The 15000-nt window shown below is 39.9% G+C and overlaps 1 protein-coding gene across 2 annotated transcripts in view; it reads right to left on the bottom strand.

The window, feature by feature from the left end:
* Window positions 1-6911: 6911 nt before the first annotated feature.
* Window positions 6912-15000, bottom strand: part of LOC137619559 (uncharacterized) — a 79807-nt gene continuing 71718 nt past the window's right edge. Inside the window, exons 2-4 of one of the 2 annotated variants that reach the window (XM_068349687.1) lie at window positions 13771-13935; window positions 12347-12489; window positions 6912-8973 (exon numbers count right to left, since the gene is read on the bottom strand). In XM_068349687.1, the coding sequence (XP_068205788.1) occupies window positions 8584-8973; window positions 12347-12489; window positions 13771-13855 (618 nt within the window). In that variant the 5' untranslated portion in view covers window positions 13856-13935 and the 3' untranslated portion in view covers window positions 6912-8583. The remainder of the gene's footprint in view (window positions 8974-12346; window positions 12490-13770; window positions 13936-15000) is intronic. The other variant, XM_068349686.1, reaches the window with a different exon arrangement.

Raw genomic sequence — 15000 nt, 5'->3', positions numbered from 1 at the left:
CAACCAGCAGCATCTTTTCGCGGCCACTTTGTTTGCCACTCTCTCGCCGGGTAGATGCTGCTACGTTACTGTGAACTTTAATCTGTGCTGTGCGTGACTGTTTTAAGTTGAACTTTTTGTTGAACTTTCTGTTTAACCCCTACTGTACAATGGTTCCCAAGCGTTCTACTTCTACTAAGGCTGGTAGTGAGCCTAAACGTCACCGAAAGATGATGACGATTGCTGAGAAAGTGACACTTCTCGATATGTTAAAAGAAGGCAGAAGTTACGCGGCCGCAGCCCGCCATTTTGGAGTGAACGAATCCACCGTTCGCTACATCAAGAAGGACGAGGCGAACATCAGAAAGACGGCTGCCATCACCTTTAGCAGATCAGCGAAGCGAGTCGTTACCACGCGTAATAAAACGATCGTACGCATGGAAGGTGCTTTAGCTGTGTGGATTGCCGACTGCCGGAAGAAGAACATAGCCTTGGATACGAACACCATCCGAACAAAGGCTTTGAGCTTGTATGAGAATTTTGCAGTAAAGGAACCTCAAGACGACGATGGCAACCATGCTGAAGAAGATGATGATGCAGATGAACCTCAACCAGGGACATCCACTGATTCCCAGCCTCAGAAACAACGTTTTTCCGCCAGCAAAGGATGGTTCGCGAAGTTTCAGAAACCCTTCGCCCTGAAAAGCGTTTCCCTGCATGGCGAGGCTGCTTCCGCTGAAACTACCGCTGCTGAAACTTACGCGAACGAGACGTTCAAGAAAATTATCGCTGAAGGTGGATACAAGCCGGAACAAGTGTTTAATATGGATGAGACCGGCTTGTTTTGGAAGAGAATGCCGTCGCGAACTTTCCTGTTTAAAGAAGCCAAAGCCTCTGGCTTTAAAGCGTTCAAAGATTGCGTAACCCTCGTGATGTGTGGCAATGCTGCTGGATTTTTGCTAAAGCCGGGGATTATTTACAAGTCGAAAAATCCTCGCGCTTTGAAAAATAAAAATAAGAATCTCCTTCCCGTGTACTGGATGCATAATCAAAAAGCATGGATTACGAAGATGCTGACCTCCAACTGGTTCCACCAGTGTTTTATCCCGCAAGTCAGCAAATATCTCGTAGAGAAGGGCTTGCCATTTAAGATCCTTCTCCTTATGGATAACGCTGGTGGACACGCAACTGATCTGTCGCATGAGGGCATTCAGATTGAGTTCCTGCCACCCAACACCACGTCATTAATTCAACCAATGGACCAGGGGGTTATCAGGGCGTTCAAGGCCCTCTATACGAAGAATACCTTGGCGGACCTCGTTGCGTGTGTGGATGCTGCCCAAGATGATGAGGATGAAACTTCCAATTTGAAGGCATACTGGCGGAAGTACACAATAGCCACGTGCCTGCAGAACATCCAGAAGGCACTGCAAGAAATGAAACCTGCTACTGTCAATGCGAGCTGGAAGAAGTTGTGGCCCCAGATTGTTTACGACGACGAGGGATTTACACCTGCTGAGATTCAACACTCTGCAATACGCAAATCTGTGCAGTTGGCTGCGATAATTGGAGGTGACGGGTTTGGCGACATGACGACGGAAGACGTCGACGAGTTGTTGGACTGCCATTCCCAGCCGCTAACTGACGCAGACCTAGAAGACCTGACGAAATCGGCCAGTGAAGAAGACAGTGAAACACAGGAAGAGACCCAAGAAAATGTCGAAGAAACGGGCTTAACATTAGAACGGCTTGCCAAGCTCATCAACCTTGCGAAGGAGTTGAAAGAAATGTCGCAAGAGTGGGACAAGGATATGGTTTGTTCTATGCAATTCTGCAACAAGATCGATGGCGACATGACTCCCTACAGGATGCTCTTCGAGCGAAAAAAGAAGCAGCGGCAGCAACTTCCGATCACAATGTTCTTCCAGCCTCGCAAAAGAGCCAGTTCCTCCTGCTACTACGCCTTCGGAAGAAATTGAAGAAGTGTCCCAGGAAGAAGTTGAAGAGGTGTCCCAGGAAAAGACACCTCCGTCTGAAGAGACGTAAAATACTATCATTGGCTGCACAGTAGAAGACATCATCAGCTTCATCATCATTTCTACTGTGCAGCAAATTCATCGCCATCATCATTCAAGTTTTTCTTCAACTTCTTTCGTGGTGAGTACAGTAACAATCTTTATTTTTTTTATACATGTTTTACTTTAATATTCTAACATTTTAATATTTGTGCCTGTTAGTTTAGTATGCATTAAGTTAAAGGAAAGGTTTTAAAAGTCTGAATACAGTATACATGTTATAACCTATCATATTTTTTGTTTAAAATTTACATTTACGTACGTAAAACAACTCTCTCTCTCTCTCTCTCTCTCTCTCTCTCTCTCTCTCTCTCTCTCTCTCTCTCTCTCTCTCTCTCGTAAATTGTTTTCCTGCTTTGCTACGTATGTATTGTATGATTTTATATAGATACGGTAAATAATATTTGTAATAACATATTTTCTAAAAGCTTTTACTGTAATATCATTATTTATCACTTTCATCATGCGCGTTAAATGCCTTCGTTTGTTTATTACGATCGAAGATGGAGCGTACTTTATGACAGTCATAAAGAAAAACATTTCATTTGGAAGTTCTAAGAAAAATTAAGTAAAACATTGGTAGTAACAAAATCAACATACTGTATAATCAATATAATCGATGCAAAAACTAACCTATACACAGATGTGTAAATGCGTTTGTTTCTTCATTATGATGATATAAACGTAAACAAAACATTGGTTCCAATTTTTTATCGTGCTTTTTGGCGTGTTTAGGAAACGCATGATATAAAATCGCCTTTAATATTTGTGCCTGTTTTAGTTTAGGGTACTGTAGTACATGCATTAAGTGTTCTGTACATTAAAGGGTAGTTTGTTAACAGTACTACGTACAAGGGAAGGTTTTAAAAGTCTGAATATACATGTTAAATAAATACGTAAATATGGTGTCCCTACTTCGAGGATTTTCACCTATTGCGGTCGGGTCTGGAACCTATCTACCGCGATAAACGAGGGCTCACTGTACAGCGTTCATAATTCTCTTGGATGGCCTATCAGCATTTTGCCGATAGATAATATAAGCATTTAGAACTAAATCTAGAATTAATCTTTATTGTTCCTGTGAATGATGTCTTTTGTGTTAGTAGAGCTTCTGCTAGAGGATGAAGCAACAGGTTCAATGTCAAGATCGTCATGAACATCGCTATTAGTAATCAAATCATCATTATCATGCTCGCTATGGCTGTCCAAATCATCAGCACTTGTTTCTGAATCATAAAGATAATCAATATCTTTTATCCCGCCAACAGATTACAAAATCTCGATCAATAAGCCAAACGGCACCTACCCCCATCGCCAACGGCGCATGCTTACCACACGCCTATAACCTCAACGTATAAGATTTCTGGCAACTTTGCTTTGTAAACGACCACTGACTGGTTAAAGTAGCTTGTGACGTCAATAGAAGGCGGAGCTAAAGTCATATGTATGAGGGAGAAGGATGAATAAAAAAACTGCATCCATAATATAGCCACTCGCAAGTTGATGGCAATTACTGTAATGCATCCATTATATGAACGGGTCATCCTTCATGGGTTAACGGGAAAACAACGGAGTCTAGAGAGCAAACATGAATGAACTAGAATGGAAAACTTGTCCAGAGCAAGTATTTATGTGAAATAGGGGCGTGAAAAGGTAATAAAATGTATAAAATAATATAGCAAGATAAAATGGAATGTAAGATAAATAATATTTAATGGGAATATCAAATGGGGCGATCTGATAAGGTATCGGATAATAAAACGAGTAATACTGGGGTCAAACGTAATCTGTATACGAGGGCATTACATAAAAGGAATGGTATAGTTGTACAGTACTGGATCAAGTCAGATACTTGAATAAAGCGGGTGAAGTCGAATATATAAATTTGGCTGGTAGAGAAGAAGAAATCCTATTGGTGGAGGTGGAGTCTATGCGCAGGGGGGGGGGGAGGAGATTATACGCAGGTCGAAACCTGCTATGTACAAACGGACGAACGAGAGCGTCTACTACCGAACCGTAGAATGACAAAAAATAAATGAAAAACACTGCTAATGTTAGCATGTTACGCTAATATTGCTAATGTTAGATTGCGCAGCTCAATATTACCCTATTTTTTCATCGGCTTATCCAAGAGGGTAATGTATAGAGAAGAAATGGCTTGTTTCCCCACCCAAAACCCCGAGTTCCCACTGGGGGTCCCCAATTATCGTTGGATATAGATTATATATATATATAATATATATATATATATATATATATATATATATATATATATATATTTCTGAAACTATTCATTTGTGACAGGACCGAGTGTCATTTTCGAAAAGAGCGGAATTTTTTCTATAGAAGAAAGTAATTTTTTCCCTAGGTTACATTGCCCTGTAATACAGTACAATAATACCTTAGAAACCTAACAAACCCACCTAACCTAACCAAGTAGTTCTCAGGTCACAGCCCCTAGCAAGGGGGCAAGCCCCGAGACATCCAACTCAGGTCACAAACCCTACCGGGGGGGGGGGGGGCAAGCCAACCCAACCACCCCCCTTCCCAGATCACAAACCCTAGCCGGGGGGCCATGCCACCCGAAACCGCCTTCCCACGTCACAAACTAAATGGAAATCACAAATAAGTCATTACATTATGATAAAATAAATCATAAATAATTCTTTACCTTATGAGTGACACCTATGTCTCTTTTTGCCTTGCCAATCTTTGCAGAAGCGTTGCAGATGTCGCACTTGGGACACAATCTTTGAAGGATATTAAGGAACTTTTCAACAATTATTCACTACACCATGAGTAGCCTACCGTGAAACTTGGCTATAGTATCGTAATAACCAAAACAGCAGCCATTGCCCTAAATTCGGGGAAATTATCCTGAATTAGAGGGCAATATCATAAAGACGGGGAAATTTACTTTATATACGGAAAAAAATATCCTAAATTTGTTGGACTCCATGATTAACATCCGACACGTAACACAACTACAACGAATGAAGTTGAACTGATCAATTCACTTTCAGTCAAACACGGATACCAGTAAACGTTGAGTGGTAACTGCATTACTCCGCTGAAATCCTTTTAAAACTTCGTTTTTGACTGAAGTTCGTAATTGGTCATGAAACCAATACATCATAATGATGTCACAACTTTCAGCCAATAAACTGTAATTGGAATTTGGAACTGATTGTATTTGCGTAAGAATATGAGTTAAAGGGCTTAAAGTAAACATTGCCCTAGAGGCAACGGCTCTCCCAAGTTCCAACTTAGAAAAAAAATTCTAGATAAAATGTTATCAACCTAATTTAATTCCACCTTGTTCAATCTCTCATATACTTCTTATATAGCTTTTCAAGTGCTCTTTCAATATAGGTGATTGTTATTACTTTTTTTTTTTTCTTATATCGAGGGCGTTATGCTTCTGAAATCTTTTCGTGGATTTATTATGCGTCCCAGACAAAAAAATAAATAAAAAAAGTCGGCTTTTTCATTATTTATCGATTCGCCAGTAAATTCGCCAGTAAATTTTCCCCACCCTCAACCCATGATATATTAGGGTGTATCTTATTAACTATTTATTTGCGGGGGAGATAAAGGTCATTTTCGAAGAAAACATGAGTTTTTCTATATATATATATATATATATATATATATATATATATATATATATAATGTATATATATACCCCTATTTTTATTAGTAAAGTTTGCCCCGTGTTTAACTATAATCATACCGTCTTGTAGTTTATTTATTTTCTTTTTTCCTTTATTCATTGGGTTATTTCTTCCTCGATAAAACCCTTGGGCTTATAGCAATCTTGCTTTACCAACAAGGGTTGTAGCCAAGCTTGTAATAATAATAATAATAATAATAATAATAATAATAATAATAATAATAATAATAATAATAATAATAATAATGGTTGACCATAGACATGTAAATATTTCATTTTCTTCACTCATATGCACTGTACGTTTTCTTCTCTTTTGGGGGGATAAACTATTACCAATATCAAACATACGGCATATTGATTTAATTGCAGTCCTTTATGTCTATTATATTTCCGAAATTTGCTGCTGGAGTAATTCATATTTCCATAACTGTAATATATTTTTAATCTATTTGAAAATTTTCGTATATGGCTATAACATCTCTGCTTTCATTAGTATCGTGTAGCATAATTTCGACAAGTTTCATTCGCCAAACTTTAGTTTTAACTTCTCGCCCAGTCCGAGCCTTTGTAGAACGAGAGAACAAGACTTTCAGAGATAGAAAACTACTATTTTCCATCCCATTCCTAAGGAAGTCATTCGTAGCAATGTTTGAACTTTGCCGTGTTGTAAACACGCTCTTACAAATTAAGTGTAGGCCTACTTACCCTACAGGTAGGCAATGGTGGTCCACCAATTAAATACTGTATAAAACCTTATTTGGGCTTTGCTCTGCTATGGCTCATTTCGCATGTAGTTTTACATCATCTCCTTGCTCATTTTTTGGCAAAAATACAACTAAATGAATTTTTTAAACACTGACAACAACCTGAACTATGCAAACAAAGAAACCTAAAAAAAAATTGGTTTTACCGGACCCTTTAAGAAGGGATTCGCAGATAAAACTGTACTTTGAATCTTTAAAGAATGGTAATCTTTCAGAAGACATACAATATGTTCTTCCCTGTTAAATCAATTAATTCTAGTGAGAAAATTTTGTCCAGGAAATGAGCTTGGCCAGCTTCAAAATTTTGGATTAAAATGTTCAATTTTCAAAAAATTCTTATTCTTTCAGGTAAGGGTAAATACATACACGTGGGATTTGGAGACCTCTGAACAGTTTGAACAGTTTTTATTCCATAAACGATTGTAATATAGTTGAAAGTAAGGGAGTTATACTGGTATGTTGTACTACAAACACCCAGAGTAGGCCTTTCTCAGTTTTATGTAATTTTTCTCACTTTTACATTCATGATATCATAATAGCATGAGGTATTGAGAGTTTTAGTTTGTTCCTACGAGGAAAAATATCATAATAATATAATTTGTTATAATCTATTCTGAGAAGATTGTTGGCAGTGGAGTACCTTTTAAATAAACTTTTAGCACCTCTAATACAGTTTTCTGAAAAGTGTAACCCTAAAAAGAGGATATTTGATCTCGTGAAACAAGGTATGTATTTCTTGTATTGTCTAAATTAAACAAGTGCTAAATAGAATAAGATTAGAAAGTCTCCAGGGTTTTCCACTACTGATAATGCTCATGATCGCTAGGAACAACAGCTATGTATTTTTTTTCTTTAAACAAAGAATTAACTAACTGATCGTTAATGCATCTTCACACTTCACATATTGTTTCCTTTCCATCTGTTGTCCATTGTCCTTGTTTCTACTTTTTTCTTTCAGCAATTACTGATAGGTTTCCCAGTATCCTTTTTATTTCCACACATTGTAGTTGCCGTCATCTCCATTGTTCTTTTTCCATGTTTTCTAGTGTTATTGCTGTTGGGTTTTACGATGTCGTGTTCACAGTTTTCCATTGCCTTAAATAGCAGCCTTTCCATTAACCCTGTTGCCATATTTTACTGTATTTTTGACAGGTTTCCCAGTGTCATTACTTCTGATTTTTTTTTTTTTTTTATTATGTGTGTCTCAATGAGGCCCTATTGCAGCTCTACACTCGTGCCTGTAACGCATACATGGCCTGCTTTACCATTCAATGAGTGTGTAAAAAAAATACCATACGGATATGGAGTAAAGTTCAAGCTATTTTTGCTCTCTGAGTTGACGTCCTCTTTAACCTCAGTCATATTGGAACTGAAGTCGAGGGGGGAAAAGGTCGCTGTAAAACAACATCCTGGAACTTATGATATCAGCATTATGAAGCTTCATCTGTGGTGGATAATGTGGGAGGTTGGGCTGTGGCACCCTAGCAGTACCAGCTGAACTCGGCTGAGTCCCTGGTTAGGCTGGAGGAATGTAGAGAGTAGAGGTCCCCTTTTTGTTTTGTTTCTTTGTTGATGTCGGCTACCCCCCAAAATTGGGGGAAGTGCGTTGGTATATGGATGGATGGACTCTTAAGTTCTTAATTGGTTCAAAAGGCCACAGTATGATTACGTTATACAAATGGCAGAAAAATGAGTATTGCACATACCACAAATATTTTTTCTCTAGGTTAAGAGATGTGTAAGCAACATATGGATATAACCAAATTTTCATTTGGGGGAGGGAAAATTATTTACGCTTAAAGTTGATAGCTATCTATTTATATTTGACATTTTTAATAAAGAATTAACAAAGAGATGTAGTTTAAGGGGGGTTATAGATTTACATGCATGTATTCTCTAGATCATTTGTTTCTTCTTGTATAAATATTAGGAAGGGAAGCCAAACAATACCACCCCACCCCACACACTTTCTTTCCGGCCTGTTCAATCAGGAATCTGTTGGCTGTTGGAGTTTGTTGAAGCCGAGCCATGATTATGTTGATGGTACCGATGATTATGATTACGAGAAGAACCGTAAGTGGTACGTCCCGCACTACCTGGCGTGTGTATGCCCCACAGGTCTTCTATTCGATGGATGACTGTGGTGGGAATGGTGATGGCTATGTAAATGACCTGGGATGTTGCCCTGACACCGCCCTAAGAACTGTCCACATCTGGTAAAAGTAGTTTGTAAAGTCTGATCATCTGATGCAATAGTGGCCCCTGGTCTAGCCTGCCCCACTGGATTATCTCGTGTCTGAGAAACTGTCCCATAAGGCCAATTTGTCGCGAAGGGATGTGGTAGACGTCTGTTTCGCTCTCTTAGCTCAGCGATCCTATCCCACAGAAGCTGCTTCCTGCTGGGTGTCTGGTTTACCCTGTCCAGTACCACGACTGGGGGACGTGCCTGTGTTCTTTGATGGGGGCTATCGATAATGGATGCCTGGAATTGAATAGAATGTGGGTAGTATGAGCTCATTGATACCAGATTGAAATGTAGAGTCTGTTTCTTGGAGACATTGCTCCAAATTGTTTTATAGGATATCCAGTCAAGTATCCTTACATGGTCAAAAATATCACTTAAAAATTTGCATTAAAAATGGTAAAATCCTGGAATAAATGTTGCCAGGCATTTACCGTTTTAAAAACGGATATAATGACGTTAAGGAGTATATTACGGTCACCAACCCGTAAAAGATAATAACAAAGTAAGGTAAAAATTACGGTCGCCTGTATTTTACTAAAATGCGGCTGAGAACCGTATATTTTTACGGAGAATTTCCGATTAAAAGTACGGTTCCTTTTAACAATGCAGATATAGAAAGGAAAGTTCTAGGTTCTGTAAAAAGTGCAAAATACTGCAGGAATCTAAAAGAAAAAGGAAAATTATTATTGATAAGTTAAAGGTATTCATAAATAGGTTATTAATGAAGAGCAGAAAAGACATTAAACGTATGGAAGGTAGCATTATTAGGAAATGTCATCACGCAGTCTTATCAGTGAACATGTCAAAAGCCATACATTAGAGAAATATGGAAGAAGATCAGTAATAAATTTTATCTCATAGAATAAGAATTAGTGATTACCAAAAGAGCGATGGATTCAATAGGGTTATAAAAGTAAGATTTGAGTAAAGCTAAAAATATTAATGTCTGTTTCAGCTCATCTTAATATGCACCTGTTGATGTCTGCTACTTCATAAAGGTCCAGACGAATTCATATCAAACACAAGACAGTATTCAGACAATTCCTCTGATAAGAATTGAAACTTTGTAAATAATTGTTCAATGTTAATCTTTTTAAATTATATTCTAAATCAAGTTGATTAGCTTACCTACAAAACTGCCATTTTCTTAAAGCAGCGTACAAGTATTTAGGGCCCGGCCAGACCAAGCGCGGCTAGCGGCGAGGTTAGCGGCAAGAGGTTATGGCGGAAAATTGAAACCTTAGGTATCTTATGTAGGTGGCCAGATAGGAGGCGAGGTTAGCGGCAAGAGGTTATGGCGGAAAATTGAAACCTTAGGTATCTTATGTAGGTGGCCAGATAGGAGGCGCAGGAAGCGGTGAGGTTAGCGGCAAGAGGTTATGGCGGAAAATTGAAACCTTAGGTATCTTATGTAGGTGGCCAGATAGGAGGCGAGGTTAGCGGCAAGAGGTTATGGCGGAAAATTGAAACCTTAGGTATCTTATGTAGGTGGCCAGATAGGAGGCGCGGAAAGCGGCGAGGTTAGCGGGAAGCGGCGAGGTTAGCGGCAAGAGGTTGTGGCGGAAAATTGAAACCTTAGGTATCTTATGTAGGTGGCCAGATAGGAGGCGAGGTTAGCGGCAAGAGGTTATGGCGGAAAATTGAAACCTTAGGTATCTTATGTAGGTGGCCAGATAGGAGGCGCGGGAAGCGGCGAGGTTAGCGACAAGAGGTTATGGCGGAAAATTGAAACCTTAGGTATCTTATGTAGGTGGCCAGATAGGAGGCGAGGTTAGCGGCAAGAGGTTATGGCGGAAAATTGAAACCTTAGGTATCTTATGTAGGTGGCCAGATAGGAGGCGCGGGAAGCGGCGAGGTTAGCGGCAAGAGGTTATGGCGGAAAATTGAAACCTTAGGTATCTTATGTAGGTGGCCAGATAGGAGGCGAGGTTAGCGGCAAGAGGTTATGGCGGAAAATTGAAACCTTAGGTATCTTATGTGGGTGGCCAGATAGGAGGCGCGGGAAGCGGCGAGGTTAGCGGCAAGAGGTTGTGGCGGAAAATTGAAACCTTAGGTATCTTATGTAGGTGGCCAGATAGGAGGCGAGGTTAGCGGCAAGAGGTTATGGTGGAAAATTGAGACCTTAGGCATCTTATGTAGGTGGCCAGATAGGAGGCGCGGGAAGCGGCGAGGTTAGCGGCAAGAGGTTATGGCGGAAAATTGAAACCTTAGGTATCTTATGTAGGTGGCCAGATAGGAGGCGCGGGAAGCGGCGAGGTTAGCGGCAAGAGGTTATGGCGGAAAATTGAAACCTTAGGTATCTTATGTAGGTGGCCAGATAGGAGGCGCGGGAAGCGGCGAGGTTAGCGGCAAGAGGTTATGGCGGAAAATTGAAACCTTAGGTATCTTATGTAGGTGGCCAGATAGGAGGCGAGGTTAGCGGCAAGAGGTTATGGCGGAAAATTGAAACCTTAGGTATCTTATGTGGGTGGCCAGATAGGAGGCGCGGGAAGCGGCGAGGTTAGCGGCAAGAGGTTGTGGCGGAAAATTGAAACCTTAGGTATCTTATGTAGGTGGCCAGATAGGAGGCGAGGTTAGCGGCAAGAGGTTATGGCGGAAAATTGAGACCTTAGGCATCTTATGTAGGTGGCCAGATAGGAGGCGCGGGAAGCGGCGAGGTTAGCGGCAAGAGGTTATGGCGGAAAATTGAAACCTTAGGTATCTTATGTAGGTGGCCAGATAGGAGGCGCGGGAAGCGGCGAGGTTAGCGGCAAGAGGTTATGGCGGAAAATTGAAGCCTTGGGTATCTTATTTAGGTGGCCAGATAGGAGGCGCGGGAAGCGGCGAGGTTAGCGGCAAGAGGTTATGGCAGAAAATTGAAACCTTAGGTATCTTATGTAGGTGGCCAGATAGGAGGCGAGGTTAGCGGCAAGAGGTTATGGCGGAAAATTGAAACCTTAGGTATCTTATGTAGGTGGCCAGATAGGAGGCGCGGGAAGCGGCGAGGTTAGCGGCAAGAGGTTATGGCGGAAAATTGAAGCCTTGGGTATCTTATTTAGGTGGCCAGATAGGAGGCGCGGGAAGCGGCGAGGTTAGCGGCAAGAGGTTATGGCGGAAAATTGAAGCCTTATGTATCTTATGTAGGTGGCCAGATAGGAGGCGAGGTTAGCGGCAAGAGGTTATGGCGGAAAATTGAAACCTTAGGTATCTTATGTAGGTGACCAGATAGGAGGCGCGGGAAGCGGCGAGGTTAGCGGCAAGAGGTTATGGCGGAAAATTGAAACCTTAGGGGTCTTATGTAGGTGGCCAGATAGGAGGCGCGGGAAGCGGCGAGGTTAGCGGCAAGAGGTTATGGCGGAAAATTGAAACCTTAGGTATCTTATGTAGGTGGCCAGATAGGAGGCGCGAGGCTCCGCGCCTCCTATCTGGCCACCTACATAGGTTATGGCGGAAAATTGAAACCTTAGGTATCTTATGTAGGTGGCCAGATAGGAGGCGCGAGGCTCCGCACCTCCTATCTGGCCATCTATATAAGATACCTAAGGTTTCAATTTTCCGCCATAACCTCTTGCCGCTAACCTCGCCGCTAGCCGCGCTTGGTCTGGCCGGGCCCTTAGAGTGGCTTACTCACCACAGAAGGGACGCTCGATGGCTTCGAATCTGTGAACCGTTTAAAGCGATGCAGTTGTTGCTCTTTAGGGGTTGACTTTGAAAACATCCATTGCTTCCTTCTTGAAAGAAGATCTTCCAGCTCATCACCGGTGAGATATTGATCTACAAGAAGGAAAATCAGTAACATTTGTTTTATTTCATAACACTTAACAGGAGGTGATGTCAATGGCGACCGTTGGGAATAGTGTAATCCAAAATCCATAGACCTTGGTGTAATCACTGCAAGTTGCAGGATCCTCAGAAGCTTCACTTTCTCTCCAAATTTTTACATTTTTCGACACAAGAAAATGATAATTTTGTAAAGTTGCATTACTACGAGAAGTGAGTTTTGGAGAAAATCCAAAATAAGACATTCAACCGAGATAACTTACTCTTCGATGTGGTGACGTCATGGAAATTTGTATTTTCTTCTCGCATGAAACAGCATTTGTTGAACAAATATTGAAGGCTATTGGTGTTTTAATCATCTAATTAGATAATATTATGCAAATGTGTAATGACAAACTAATCGGAAATTAAAAATATAAAACAAAATATTTATCTGATATAAATACATTCAACAGAAGAAATTTATTATCTAGTCAGGAATATTAACTAAATTTTCTCTTTTCCATTACTCTCAATGTATAAAACTCTAAAAGCCCTTCATATGTAACTAAATGTATTCCATTAAGGAACAAAGGAACTCTAAAGCAATGGTGCAACATTATTAGGAAAATCATAAATAACAATTATTATTATTATTATTATTATTATTATTACTATGCAAGCTACAACCCTAGTTGGAAAAGCAAGATGCTATAAGCCCAGGGGCTCCAACAGGGAAAAATAGCCCAGTGAGGAAAGGAAATAAATAAATTTCCTTATTATTATTGATAAGTTACAGGTATTCATAAAGGACTTGTAAGAGACAATCTATATCAAAGTTTGGTGAAAGGATTTTTCAGGACATCTGAAAGCTCTTTAGAAAATCCCTCCGAATACATTTTTTCTCCAGGGATATCACCATTTAATAAAGGATATAAAATCCTTCCTAAAAGCTCGGTTCGAAAGGATCCCCGGTTAGGAAGGTATCTGCAAACGATCCTATTTCACACACCGAATTAAACAATGACCATATTGTGTCTGGCAAGATTTTAGAATGTACAAAGAATGATATTTAGAATGATGTGAAAACTATAGTCAATTCTTTTTAGCGAGGCAGATTTACACCAACTCGCAGGGGTGCCCTTTTAGCTCGGAAAAAGTTTCCTGATCGCTGATTGGTTGGACGAGATAATTCTAACCAATCAGATAGCAGGAAACTTTTCCGAGCTAAAAGGGCACCGCTGCGAGTTAGTGCAAATGCGCCTCATTACAAAAAATTAGTATAGTCTTACTTACCTTGACGATGCTGTGTCGCCAGACTAAATATTAGCAAAAGTACGGATGCAAAGAATAGTGTTCTTGGCGATGTTGTCAAAGGCATTTATCTCGTTGACTTTAGTGAAACAAACACAAGAGAGGTTTATCCAGCTAAGTTTCTTTTTTGCTTCATTCGATATCAACCTGAAAACAATGGAAAAGAAACGTTATACCAATCATAATAGAATTGAATATGGATAACGATGAAAACCTATTTATACATAAATACACACATATACCTATCTCTCTCTCTCTCTCTCTCTCTCTCTCTCTCTCTCTCTCTCTCTCTCTCTCTCTCTCTCTATATATATATATATATATATATATGTATATATACGATAACAAACACACCACACACACATATATATACATATATATATATATATATATATATATACATATGTGTGTGTGTCACATATGCATAAATGTATAAATATGTATATATAGGTATACATGTTTAGACGAATACAGTTTTACTATCAAATATTAAGCCTATAACCTCTTGACCCAAATTCACTCAACCTTGGGAATAAATTACTCCCAAATTGGAACTGGAACTAAAAAGTGTATCTAAAATTCCCAGGAAACACGCCAAAGCCCAATTGGATTTGATAGAAACATGGCAATTGATTCCTCTATTTCAGAGGTTCCCAACCTGGGGGAAATTTGAAGCTTCCAGGGGGGAAATAATCACACTACCTACTAACTAAAACAAGCGGAAAATGTCCACATAGTACGTGCGGTAATTTGTTGTTAGCCATTCAATTGTGATATGATCATATCAGTTCTCACTGACATGCTATGCAAGGGAAGAATTGGAATATCATGCCCATTTCTGAGGCAGGCGAGTGGGCATGAGGGCTGGGCGGGGCATGCAGGGGGAAATCTGGATGGTTGAACTGGGTACAGGGGGGATATGACAGGAAAAAGGTTGGGAACCACTGCTCTATTTGGTCATCTCTTTTGTCAGGTTTCCATTATATTCACTACCAAAAGCTAGCGCAGAAAGTCTATGCACAGAATATTTAGTTCATCTCTATTCAAAGGGCTGGTCTTCAAACACTATTCTTATACTACCGGACTTCCGTAATAACAACAACAACAACAACAACAACAACATCAACAATAATAATAATAATAATAATAATAATAATAATAATAATAATAATAATAATAATAATAGTGAGATCATGATGAGGGGTAGATGGA

Source organism: Palaemon carinicauda, chromosome 26, assembly GCF_036898095.1.
Source record: "Palaemon carinicauda isolate YSFRI2023 chromosome 26, ASM3689809v2, whole genome shotgun sequence".
Lineage (NCBI taxonomy): Eukaryota > Metazoa > Arthropoda > Malacostraca > Decapoda > Palaemonidae > Palaemon > Palaemon carinicauda.
Note: the sequence above shows the minus strand (reverse complement) of the source record. Positions and strands in the feature narration are given on the sequence as shown.